This window comes from Bos mutus, chromosome 9 (assembly GCF_027580195.1).
Source record: "Bos mutus isolate GX-2022 chromosome 9, NWIPB_WYAK_1.1, whole genome shotgun sequence".
Taxonomy (NCBI): domain Eukaryota; kingdom Metazoa; phylum Chordata; class Mammalia; order Artiodactyla; family Bovidae; genus Bos; species Bos mutus.
The window spans coordinates 95,035,817-95,047,216 of record NC_091625.1 but is presented as its reverse complement, the minus strand read 5'-3'; the positions used below and the strand labels follow the sequence as shown (position 1 = coordinate 95,047,216).

The 11,400-nt window shown below is 42.9% G+C and overlaps 1 protein-coding gene across 4 annotated transcripts in view; it reads left to right on the top strand.

Annotated features, from left to right (window-relative positions):
* The first annotated feature begins 7 nt into the window (after positions 1-7).
* RSPH3 (radial spoke head 3) overlaps positions 8-11,400 on the top strand; it is a 43,223-nt gene continuing 31,830 nt past the window's right edge. For all 4 annotated transcript variants that reach the window (XR_011465432.1, XM_070376970.1, XM_070376971.1 and 1 more), the window contains exons 1-5: positions 8-858; positions 3,308-3,395; positions 6,059-6,200; positions 8,583-8,728; positions 9,782-9,985. Coding sequence is in view for 3 of the 4 variants with exons in the window: in XM_070376970.1 (XP_070233071.1) it covers positions 182-858; positions 3,308-3,395; positions 6,059-6,200; positions 8,583-8,728; positions 9,782-9,985 (1,257 nt within the window). In the remaining variant the exon portion in view is untranslated. The remainder of the gene's footprint in view (positions 859-3,307; positions 3,396-6,058; positions 6,201-8,582; positions 8,729-9,781; positions 9,986-11,400) is intronic.

Genomic DNA, 11,400 nt, shown 5'->3' with positions numbered 1-11,400 from the left:
GGACTAGCAGCAGAACGGTAAGCAGGGAAGGAAAGCAGAAAAAGGCAGACCAGCTACGCAGGCGGACCCTGGGGCGGGAGAGGTGGCGGTGCTCGGAGACAACGGGGAAGCCCCCGGGCCCGGCCCTGGCACGTAACAAGAGATAGGAGGCTGGGCGGCAGGCGTGTGCGGTCGTAGGGGGATGGCCCGATCAGAGGCGCGGCGGCAGGCGCGGGAGAAACGGCCAAGGGCGGTCCCCGAGGAGCGGGCTCTGCGTGAACGGCGCCAACCCAGGCCCCGCCGAGAGCCCCTCGAGAGTGGGGCCGGGGACCATCGCCGCCCTCCTCAGGCCTCTGCTGGGGCCGCCGGGCTCGCCTCCTTCATGCGCAGGCTCGTTGACCAGGAAGACGCGGGTGGGCAGAGTCAAGAACCGGAAGTGCTCGGGCGCACTGGCAACCTTCCCCGGAAGCCCGCCAGCCGGAACAGCCCCGAGGCTCCGCCCCTCGACGGAACGCTGGGTTGCTGGGCAACCGGCGCGGGCGCCGCGGGAGGGTTCGGTGGTGCCCAGAACCGTCCCTGTGTAGCTCCTACTTCCTGCCCTGGCAATCTCCCGGCCCGCCCGCCTCCCTTCTTGCCGCCCCTCCTCGCATCACGGAATCCCTGCCCTTGGCACTACGTGCACCTCTCCGGCTCCCACGACACTCTAGTGCCCACCTGCTTCGAAGCCAAGCTTCATCAAAAGGGAAGCGGGCCGACCCCGAGCGCGACCTCCACGTTGGCTGAGCGCGCCTCCCCGGCCATGGCCACCTACACCTACACCAGCCGGCCCCGGGCCCTGCCCTGCCAGCGCCGCCGTTACCGGGACGACCTGATGCAGCAGTGAGTGAGCAAACCGGCCTCTGTGGGGTCTCTCCTCATCCTGGGGCCGCGGGATCTTGATCCTTTCGCCCTGGCAGAACCTGCCTATGCTGCTTTCCCTTCCTTGCTCTCTGAGAAATAAATTCCCTCCCTGAGGAACTCTACTGGAGAAGGAAATGGCAACCCACTCCAATATTCCTGCCTGGAGGATCACAAGGACAGAGGAGGCTGGTGGGCTGCCGTCTAGGGGGTTGCACGGAGTCGGACACAACTGAAGCGACTTAGCAGCAGCACAAGAAACTCTCCTGTGTTGTGGAGGACTGAAGCAATAAAGGGAATTAGTTAACTTTTTAGTGGTCATGATGCTGGCATGATTGATAACATGTGCAGGGAAACGACTTATTGAGTCAACAGGTGGTTATTGGCCGACTGTGTGCCAAGCAGGCACCTTCTAGGAGCACCAACATACATTTTCTTACCTACTCTCCAGTGCTGTGAAGTTAGTTTTATATTATGTATTATGCATAACAAGAAACTGGGATACAAAGGTGTACCTCACAATAGCGTGTCCATAACGGGAGCCACGTAAATCTCTTCACAGGAATCAGGTTCTCCTTCCATGTTGGACCGCAAATTGTACTTTTACTTCATCAGTATTGCAAATATTCAGGTATCCATATTTGGAAAGGGCGTTAAATATTATGGTTCTCTTAAAGTTCTTTCTGTATGCTTCAAATTTTGGAATCAGCAGAACTTTCCAAGAATGCAGGCTCCATGGAAGCAAGACCCTTTATGACTTTTATTCACTAAAGATCTACCTGACAGATAGTTAGCACTCAACACAGATTGTTGAATTAAAGGCTGAACATGAGTTCTTGATGCTTATTTCAAGCTGAGTCTAAAATCATAATTATCTTATTCTGACAATAAAGACATGTGTTAATAAGAAATGCCTATCACTTTAAGAAAACCAAAATAAGAACGTTTAAATTATAAAAGTTTTAAATTCGGTTTTAAAAGGGACTCCTTGGAGAAATATTTCCTAGTGCCTTGAAGTGGTTGCTTACAAATCCTTCCTATTAAATCACACCAAGAGATGACAGAAGAATCATTGGTGGTTCCTTGGAAACAATTTCTCTTTTTAGAGAATTAGTTGATTGGTATATTGAAGCAATCTGAATCAAGCCTTTGAGAGGAGTTCTTTTGGATGTGTCTATTAGATTTTTCAGTTTACAAATTTATAAAAGTAATACATTCTTGTGAAGCCAATGGAAATTACAAATAAGGAGTAATAAAGGCAAAGTTAATTGTCTCTCACCCATCTCTACTCCTGCTTCTCTGTTGTAAGCAAACTTAAGTCTTATTCTTCCACAGCTTCTTGCTTGTGCACACAAAGAGGAGCATATGTACGTGTATATGGAAGGTTTTGTTTCCGAAATGGAATCATACTGCTGCTGCTGAGTCACTTCAGTCGTGTCCGACTCTGTGCGACCCCATAGACGGCAGCCCACCAGGCTCCCCCGTCCCTGGGATTCTCCAGGCAAGAACACTGGAGTGGGTTGCCATTTCCTTCTCCATATTAATCTGCACTTGGCTCCCTCTACTTTTTTTCTCCTCCACTTTTTTATAAACTAATTCCTTTTTTCCCCAAATTTCTTTCTGTATACATTCACACACAGATCTAATTTTTAAATATATGTACTCATTCATGCCTGTGGGTATTCTTAGTACAGCCTTATTCTCTAGCCCCTTCTCTTGCAAACCTGCTGTCCCTCTCCTGCCTCCAAACCACATTAATGACTTTGAATGAATACTTTGGTACTTTTCTCCAGACACCCATGTTTATGTACACGTGTATGAATACAAATATATACATACAGATACACATCTGCATGGCCTTTGTCTTCTTCATAACAATGTAGCATACATAATTCTCAACATCTTCCTTCTCTCACCTAATTGTGGAACTTCCCTACTTTATCAACGGTGCTAAAAAAAAATCTATTTTCTTAAAATAGTTTCACCTTAGTCTAAATCCTATTAAAAATGAGTTGGCCCCAAAGACAAATATCATATGATATCACTTCCATGTGGAATCTACCAAAGTAATAGAATTTTTATTTACAAAATGGAAATAGATTCACAGACATAGTAACTTATGGTTACCAAAGAAGAAAGGGGATGAGGAATAAAGTGGAAATCTGAGGTTAACAGATACACACTACTATATATAAAATAGATAGCAAGGACCTACTATATAGCACAGATATTTTCAGTATCTTGTAATAACTTATAGTGGAAAAGAATCTGAAAATATATATTGTATATGTATAATTGATATACTTTGCTGTATACCTGAAACTAACTCAATATTGTAAATCAAATATACTTTAATTTTTGAAAATGAAAAGTTGACTTTTAGATACCAATGCTCCATTACACTCATAATTTAGAATTTACTTTTTTACAGACCTGAAGAACCTGTGCATTACGGAAACATAATGTATGACAGAAGGGTGATCCGAGGCAACACGTACGCCCTGCAGTCAGTACCACTGGTAAGTACAGTTCGAATTGTCTGACACAGAGTACTCCAGACTACCTGTGGCGAAGGAGCAATTTTTGTTTCTGTCTTTAAATTTCTAATCTGTTACAGACTAAAACATTTATGAAATAAGGATGGATTGCTAGAAAAATGAAAGGGGAAAAAAAATGTATGCAAAATATAAGCCAGATAGTGGTTGGCAGGGAATGGAGGAATAGAGAAGTGTTATTTAATGAGTACGGAGTTTCAGTTTCACAGAATGAAAAAAGTTCTGGAGATCAACGGTGGTAGTGGTTGCGCAACGTGAGTGTACTTAATGCCCCTGAACTGTGCACTGAAAAGTGGTTTGGTTCAGTTCAGTCACTCAGTCGTGTCCAACTCATTGCAATCCCATGGACTGCACCATGCCAGGCTTCCCTGTCCATCACCAAATCCCGGAGCTTACTCAAACTCATGTCCATAGAGTTGGTGATGCCATCCAACCATCTCATCCTCTGTCGTCCCCTTCTCCTCCCGCCTTCAATCTTTCCCATGATCAGGGTCTTTTCCAATAAGTCAGTTCTTTGCATCAGGTGGCCAAAGTATTGGAGCTTCAGCATCAGCCCTTCCAGTGAATATTAGGGACTGATTTCCTTTAGGATTGACTGGTTGGATCTCCTTGGGACTCTCAAGAGTCTTCTCCAGCACCACAGTTCAAAAGCATCAATTCTTTTCACTCAGCTTTCTTTATAGTCCAACTCTCACATCCATACACATGACTACTGGAAAAACCATAGCTTTGACTAGATGGACCTTTGTTGGCAAAGTAATGTCTCTGCTTTTTAATATACCATCTAGGTTGGTCATACCTTTTCTTCCAAGGAGCAAGTGTCTTCTAATTTCATGGCTGCAGTCACCATCTGCAGTGATTTTGGAGCCCAAAAAGGTAAAGTCTGTCACTGTTTACATTGTTTCCCCATCTATTTGCCATGAAGTGATGGGACTGGATGCCATGATCTTAGTTTTCTGAATGTTGAGTTTTAAGCAAACTTTTTCACTCTCCTCTTTCACTTTCATCAATAGGCTTTTTAGTTCATCTTCACTTTCTACCATAAGGGTGGTGTCATCCGCATATCTGAGGTTATTGATATTTCTCCTGGCAATCTTGATTCCAGCTTGTGCTTCATCCAGCCCGGCATTTCGCATGATGTACTTTGCATATAAATTAAATTAGCAGGGTGACAATATACCACTTTGATGTACTCCTTTCCCGATTTGGAACCAGTCTGTTGTTCCATGTCCAGTTCTAACTGTTGCTTCTTGACCTGCATATAGATTTCTCAGGAGTCAGGTCAGGTGATCTGGTATTCCCATCTCTTTCAGAATTTCCCAGTTTGTTGTGAACCACACAGTCAAAGCCTTTGGCATAGTCAGTAAAGCAGAAGTAGATGTTTTTCTGGAACTCTCTTGCTTTTTTGATGATCAGTGCATGTTGGCAATTTGATCTCTGGTTCCTCTGCCTTTTCTGAATCCAACTTGAACATCTGAAAGTTCACAGTTCATGTACTTTTGAAGCCTGGCTTGGAGAGTTTTGAGCATTTACTAGCATGAGATGAGTGTAATTGTGCAGTAGTTTGAACATTCTTTAGCATTGCCTTTCTTTGGGATTGGAATGAAAACTGACCTTTTCCAGTCCTGTGGCCACTGCTGAGTTTTCCAAATTTCCTGGCATATTGAGTGCAGCACTTTCACACCATCATCTTTTAGGATTTGAATTAGCTCAACTGGAATTCCATCACCTCTACTAGTTTTGATTGTAGTGATGCTTCCTAAGGTCCACTTGACTTCGCATTCCAGGATGTCTGGCTCTAGGTGAGTGATCACACCATCGTGGTTATCTGGGTCATGAAGATCTTTTTTGTACAGTTCTTCTGTGTATTCTTGCCACCTCTTCTGAATATCTTCTGCTTCTGTTAGGTCGATACCTTTTCTGTCCTTTATTGTGCCCATCTTTGCATGAAATGTTCTGTTGGTATGTCTAATTTCTTGAAGAGATCTCTGCCTTTCCCATTCTATTGTTTTCCTCTATTTCTTTGCATTGATCACCGAGGAAGGCTTTCTTACCTCTCCTTGCTGTTCTTTGGAACTCTGCATTCCAATGGGTATATCTTTCCTTTTCTCCTTTGCCCTTTGCCTCCTTTAATCCCTTAGTCATCTGTTGTTTGTGTACTTGAACAGGCTTTGTTCGGACTAAAGTTGTTTTCTTTGTGAGCTAATGTATTTTTTATGGAAATTCTGTCATGAAATTAGGCTAAAAAAAAATTCAAGTGGTTTTCAATTTCTTAACTACACATTAAAATCTATTGTGACTGAATGGTTACCTCAGTTTACTAGGCATCAGAGGAGTTCATGGTAAAAAAAATCCTTGAATGAGGAAAAACAGTTTATTATTTGGGATTCTGCACCCATTTTATTCTGGTTAATGGTCATACTTTGAAGTTACTTTTATGTGTTTTACCAGATACCTTTGTAATTGCCTGACAAATTTCAGGTGAATTTTTAATCACCAAGTCACCGATGAGCAGGACGTGCTCTGTGACGGGTGCCTTCATGCCACCCAGGAATTGGTTTGGAGAAGCACTCCTATACACCTTGAGAAATATTTCCTAAGTTTTATAAGCCTTTTCTGTCATTCAGCCTGGGCAGCCTGATCCTGTAGAGATTCAGAGACAGCAGCAGGCTAGGAGGAGGGCTTTTGCCAGAAAACGAGCCCAAGAACAGCTCAGACCGCGTACACCCGAACCTGTGGAAGGCAGGAAACATGTGGACGTGCAGACAGGTATGTGGGCCCACGGCTTGGTGGCTCCTCAGAGTGTATGGTTTTCTGAGTCAGTTCATTTTGTTTGACTTTCATATTAACGTATCTGTTATGCCATCTAGTATTTCCCTGTCACGTGGTAGAAGAAGTCCGTTTAGTAAACAAACTCATAGACTGAATATTGTTATTATATTGGGTACGGCTGAAAATGTGACGTGGCGATTTTTTTAAAAAAGAATATAAGGACCAAATTAATTCTCTCAGACCTTTTCACAAATGCTGTTCTCCAACTGGGAGTATTTCCTGCTTTTCATAGCCCAAGATGAATCACTCTTGGACTCGTGGAAGGTGGAGAGCAGTATAGTTTTATTTTGGTATTCTGTCTTTTGAGAGAAGTAAACCCATTTACTGAATATCTGAAAACTGCATATCTGAAAATGTGGGTTATTAGTCCAAGCTTTACTAATCCCGGGGCTTCCTGGGTAGCTCAGCTGGTAAAGAATCCGCCTGCAAAGCAGGAGACTCCACTTCGATTCCTGGATCCAGAAGTTCCCCTGGAGAAGGGATAGGCTACCCATTCCAGTATTCTTGGGCTTCGCTGGTGGCTCAGATTGTAAAGAATCCACCTGCAACGCAGGAGACCTGTGTTTGATACCTGGGTTGGGAAGATCCCCTGGAGGAGGGCATGGCAACCCACTCCAGTATTCCTGCCTGGAGAATTCCCGTGGACAGAGGAGCCTGGCAGGCTACAGTCCATGGGTCGCAAAGAGTTGGACACGACTGAGTGACTAAGCACAGCACAGAACAAACCTGTTTAGATCTGAGTCCCCCACCTCTCTCACCATGGCCTCTTCTTCTAGCTCCTTTTGTTCTCCATTCCTTTGCATCCTCCCCAGGGCCACACAGGCTCTCCTAGGCTGCTGCTGCTGCTGCTAAGTCGCTTCAGTTGTGTCCGACTCTGTGGGACCCCATAGATGGCAGCCCACTAGGCTCCCCCGTCCCTGGGATTCTCCAGGCAAGAACACTGGAATGGATTGCCATTTCCTTCTCCAATGCATGAAAATGAAAAGTGAAAGGGAAGTCGCTCAGTCATGTCCGACTTTAGCGACCCCCTGGACTGCAGCCTACCAGGCTCCTCCGTCCATGGGATTTTCTAGGCAGAAGTACTGGAGTGGGGTGCCATTGCCTTCTCCGTTCCTAGGCTAGTGCCAGGCTTTTCCTACTTATCTGACTGTCGTCAGCTGTGGGGGTTTACCTGGACCCATAAGGTCCAGCTGTGTTGTTGACAGACTCTTGGTCGTCAAGCAATACTTGATGTTTTCCTTGGACATAACCAGAGATATTTCTGGATAGTAAGGACAAAAGGTTGAGGACCATTCCAAGCTTTTTCCTACCTTGAGACCAAGTCTAGAATAAGTACATGTCTGTGATTAGCCAATATAGTTGTAATTCTGTAAGAGCTAAATTTTAGTCTTTACTTATACCGTCAGAATATGAAGTGATAGAATAGCAGCCACTTTTTGTTGAGTACTTCCTGTGTCTCAGAGACACAGGTCCTTTACCTGTGTCTCCTTTATTATTATGCAGACTGTAGGTGACTGATAACCATGATCCCTTTTGCAGATAAAGAAACCAAGACCCAAAGAGGATGTAATCGCTAGGTCCTATGTTCAACAGCTGACTCCAGTTCTCATGTTCTTTGCATGATGCCATACTGCCCTTGCCTCATGTAAATTATTCCCAAGGTGAAATTTGTTTTCCTATATCTGTTTATGATATGTAGGCTAGAGAGAACGTCCATAACACAATGATGTGATGCGTAGTTTTTTTACATGTCCAGGAATTTTCAAACCTTTGAACATTGATTATCTTAAGACTTGTCACATGGCTGGCTCGTCAACTTTCCATCCCATGTTATGTTTTGTGTTGTATATACATCTATAGGTTCACATTCTTTAGTTCTGTTTTCAAATACAAAGTTAAAGTCGCTCAGTCATGTTTGACTCTTTGCGACCCCATGGGCTGTCCATGGAATTTTCCAGGACAGAATACTGGAGTGGGTAGCCTTTCCCTTCTCCAGGGGATCTTTCCAACCCAGGGATCAAGCCCAGGTCTCCCGCATTGCAGGCAGGTTCTTCACCAGCTGAGCCACAGGGAAGCCCGTTTCAAATACAAAGCTCGGTGATCTCTCAACATTTAGTAAATGTTCTAGCCTGACTGACTCTGTGGTCTTCCAAATATATAAAAATGCTTAGTACACTATGTGGATTGAACCCCACATTTGAGCACCTTTATTTCAAGACTTATATTCTGATCCATTCATTTCTGTTTTGAAGGGGCTGTAGTTTCAAATTCTTGAAAAAGACCAGAATTTCAAACTCAATGTATATGGTGTTCTCTTAGAATTATACCTTGAAGAAATTGCTGACCGCATAATAGAAGTTGATATGGAGTGCCAAACAGATGCATTTTTGGACAAACCACCAACACCACTCTTTATTCCTGCCAAAACTGGCAAAGATGTGGCCACCGAAATTCTAGAAGGAGAGGTATAGTACATTATTAGACTTCTCTCTGTCTTCTTTATAAAGAGTGAGGTTTAATTAAAACCTTAACATAAGTGCAAACCACTTCACAGTCAGGAAGATTCTAAATACTTACTGCATTTCCTTCCAAATGGTGTATGGTTTTATCCTGAGCTACCCAGAAATATTTTTAAATATCATGATCTTTTACTTTTTAGTCTTTAAAAAAAAAATTAAATGCCATGATCTGATTTTCCCTCTTTGCTGATCAGAAATAAAAAATTTTAGAAATGTGTTTAGAATATTTATATATTTAATTTTTGTGTGTTTGCATACTTGCTTAATGGATGAACATAAGGTAGATTTGTACCAAATGAGGAAAAATAATATCTCTGGTGTGAAAGGTTCCACTGCTAGTTGCTTGTTGATTATATAAGTTTTATGAAGATAATTCTCTGTGTTAGGAAAAAAGTCCTAAAATAATTAATTTTTATATCAGTGTGGAATACATGAATACAGGCCAGTTTACGAAACTGAAGAAGAGAAGGCAGTGTGCATAATGACTTAAGTGAGATTTAAAATGCGAAGGAATTCGAAAGTACTGTCATTGAATTAGGAAATAAAATTAGTCTTCATAATCTATACAGAAGACGATCTTTGCCTCTAAATCCTAGAGATGAATCACCAAAGTATCCATCATTCTTGTTCCTTTGTTCTTCAAACTGTTATCAAAACAACCAATAAAAATCAAGCAGAAAAGATGGAGAACAAGACAGACAAAGATATTTCCCTTGGGTTTAGAGTTTTATTGGAAAATCATTGAGAATGAAGGTTCATTCTGATGATTGAATAGATCTTTTTATAACTTTGCTCCTATCAGTTTTTGCCTGTAAAGAGCCCCTGTGCCTTTTGGGCTGTCTTGAAGGTTAGAAACGGTAAAGTACCAGCTCATTGTCTGGCACACAGAAGACCCTCAACAAGTAGTATCCTGTTACTTATTGCTGCTCTTATGGGATATTTTTTTCATTGAGCCTTTGGTCCATGATTAAAATTTTAAATTTGTTTTGTGTGTTTAAGCTGTTTGACTTTGATCTTGAAGTTAAACCAATGTTAGAAGTTTTGGTGGGAAAGACCATCGAGCAGTCTCTTCTGGAAGTGATGGAAGAAGAAGAGTTGGCGAACCTGCGGGCCAGTCAGTACGCATATGAAGAGCTTCGCAACATCGAGCTTGCTGAAGTCCAGCGACTTGAAGAGCAGGAGAGGCGACACCGGGAGGAAAAAGTAGAGAATTTTCGTTTTCTCTCTCAGACAGATTTCGGTTACTTAACAGATTATGTTCAAAATCACATGTAGAGCTAAGAGGTCTTGGCAAACTTGTTAGAAAAGACATGTTTGTTGTTCAGGTCTCTCCTATAGATCACCGATCTTTCATGAACAATTACGTTTTTAAAATTCCAGTTTACATAGATGTATCTAAATAGAGATGGACTTCCCAGGTGGCTCAACAGTAAAGAATCTGCCTGCCAGTGCAGGCAACCGAGGTTCTACTCCTAGAGAAGGAAATGGCAGCCCACTCCAATATTCTTCCCTGGGAAATCCCATGGAGAGAGGAGGCCTGGCAGGCTACAGTCTATGGGGTTGCAAAGAGTCGGACTAAATAACACCAACAACCTAAATAGAGTTCCCCAAAATTCCTACAGGTCACAATTTAAATTACATATGTCCCAATGAAAGGCACTCTTAAATATCAAGAGTCCTGGAGAAGAAATAACATCAGTTTGCCAAAAATCAATGGCAGAAAAGGTGGCAGGAAAAAGTGGAGTGTATTTGGGTAGATGGAGAGTAAGAAAGAGGATCTGGAAAGAATTCTGGGTCTTTTTCTCAGTGACTGGCTCTGCTCCACACCCTTACAAATACACCTACTATCTGAGTCTTTACAGAATATTTCTTCAGATTATAAGGTTTTTAGAACCTTTAATAAGAAAAGTTGTAGAATCCAATCATTAAATACGCCACAAACCTCTGGTTAGGAAGCACTAGGCTCGGTACAGTTTAATAAGAATCTGTCTGGGGATGGCAATAACTCACCCTGCGTTAAACACTGGATGATAAATGATAAAGTGAAAGTGAAGTCGCTCAGTCCTGTCCGGCTCTTTGCGACCCCATGGACAGTAGCCTACCAGGATTCTCCGTCCATGGGATTTTCCAGGCAAGAGTACTGGAGTGGGTTGCTGTTTCCTTCTCCAGGGGATCTTCCCAACCCAGGGATCAAACCCAGGTCTCCCGCATTGTAGACAGACACTGTCTGAGCCACCAGGCAAGTCTGTGGATAAATGATAAAGGGTTTCCAAACACCTGAAAGGGCTCAGAGTCTACCTTCCCACACGAATAGCTGAGTTGTCAGAACATTCTACTCCAAACCTAGTCAGATGGACTTTCAGTTTTCCTCCAAAATGAGTAACTTTGTAAAGAGCACGGGTCTGTTGATAAGGATTGTGCAAATGCACGATTGTATGTTCACAAGTATAAGGTGAATCCTAACAAAATCAGCTTTGTTGAAATAATTGGTGAAGTTTTTATCAAAGAAAAGTTAAATTTGTTTATTTACTGTTTGGTGGTGTGTGCGTGCTCAGTCGTGTCTGACTTGGACTGCAGCCTGTCAGGGTCCTTTGTCCAAGGAATATCTCAGGCAAGAG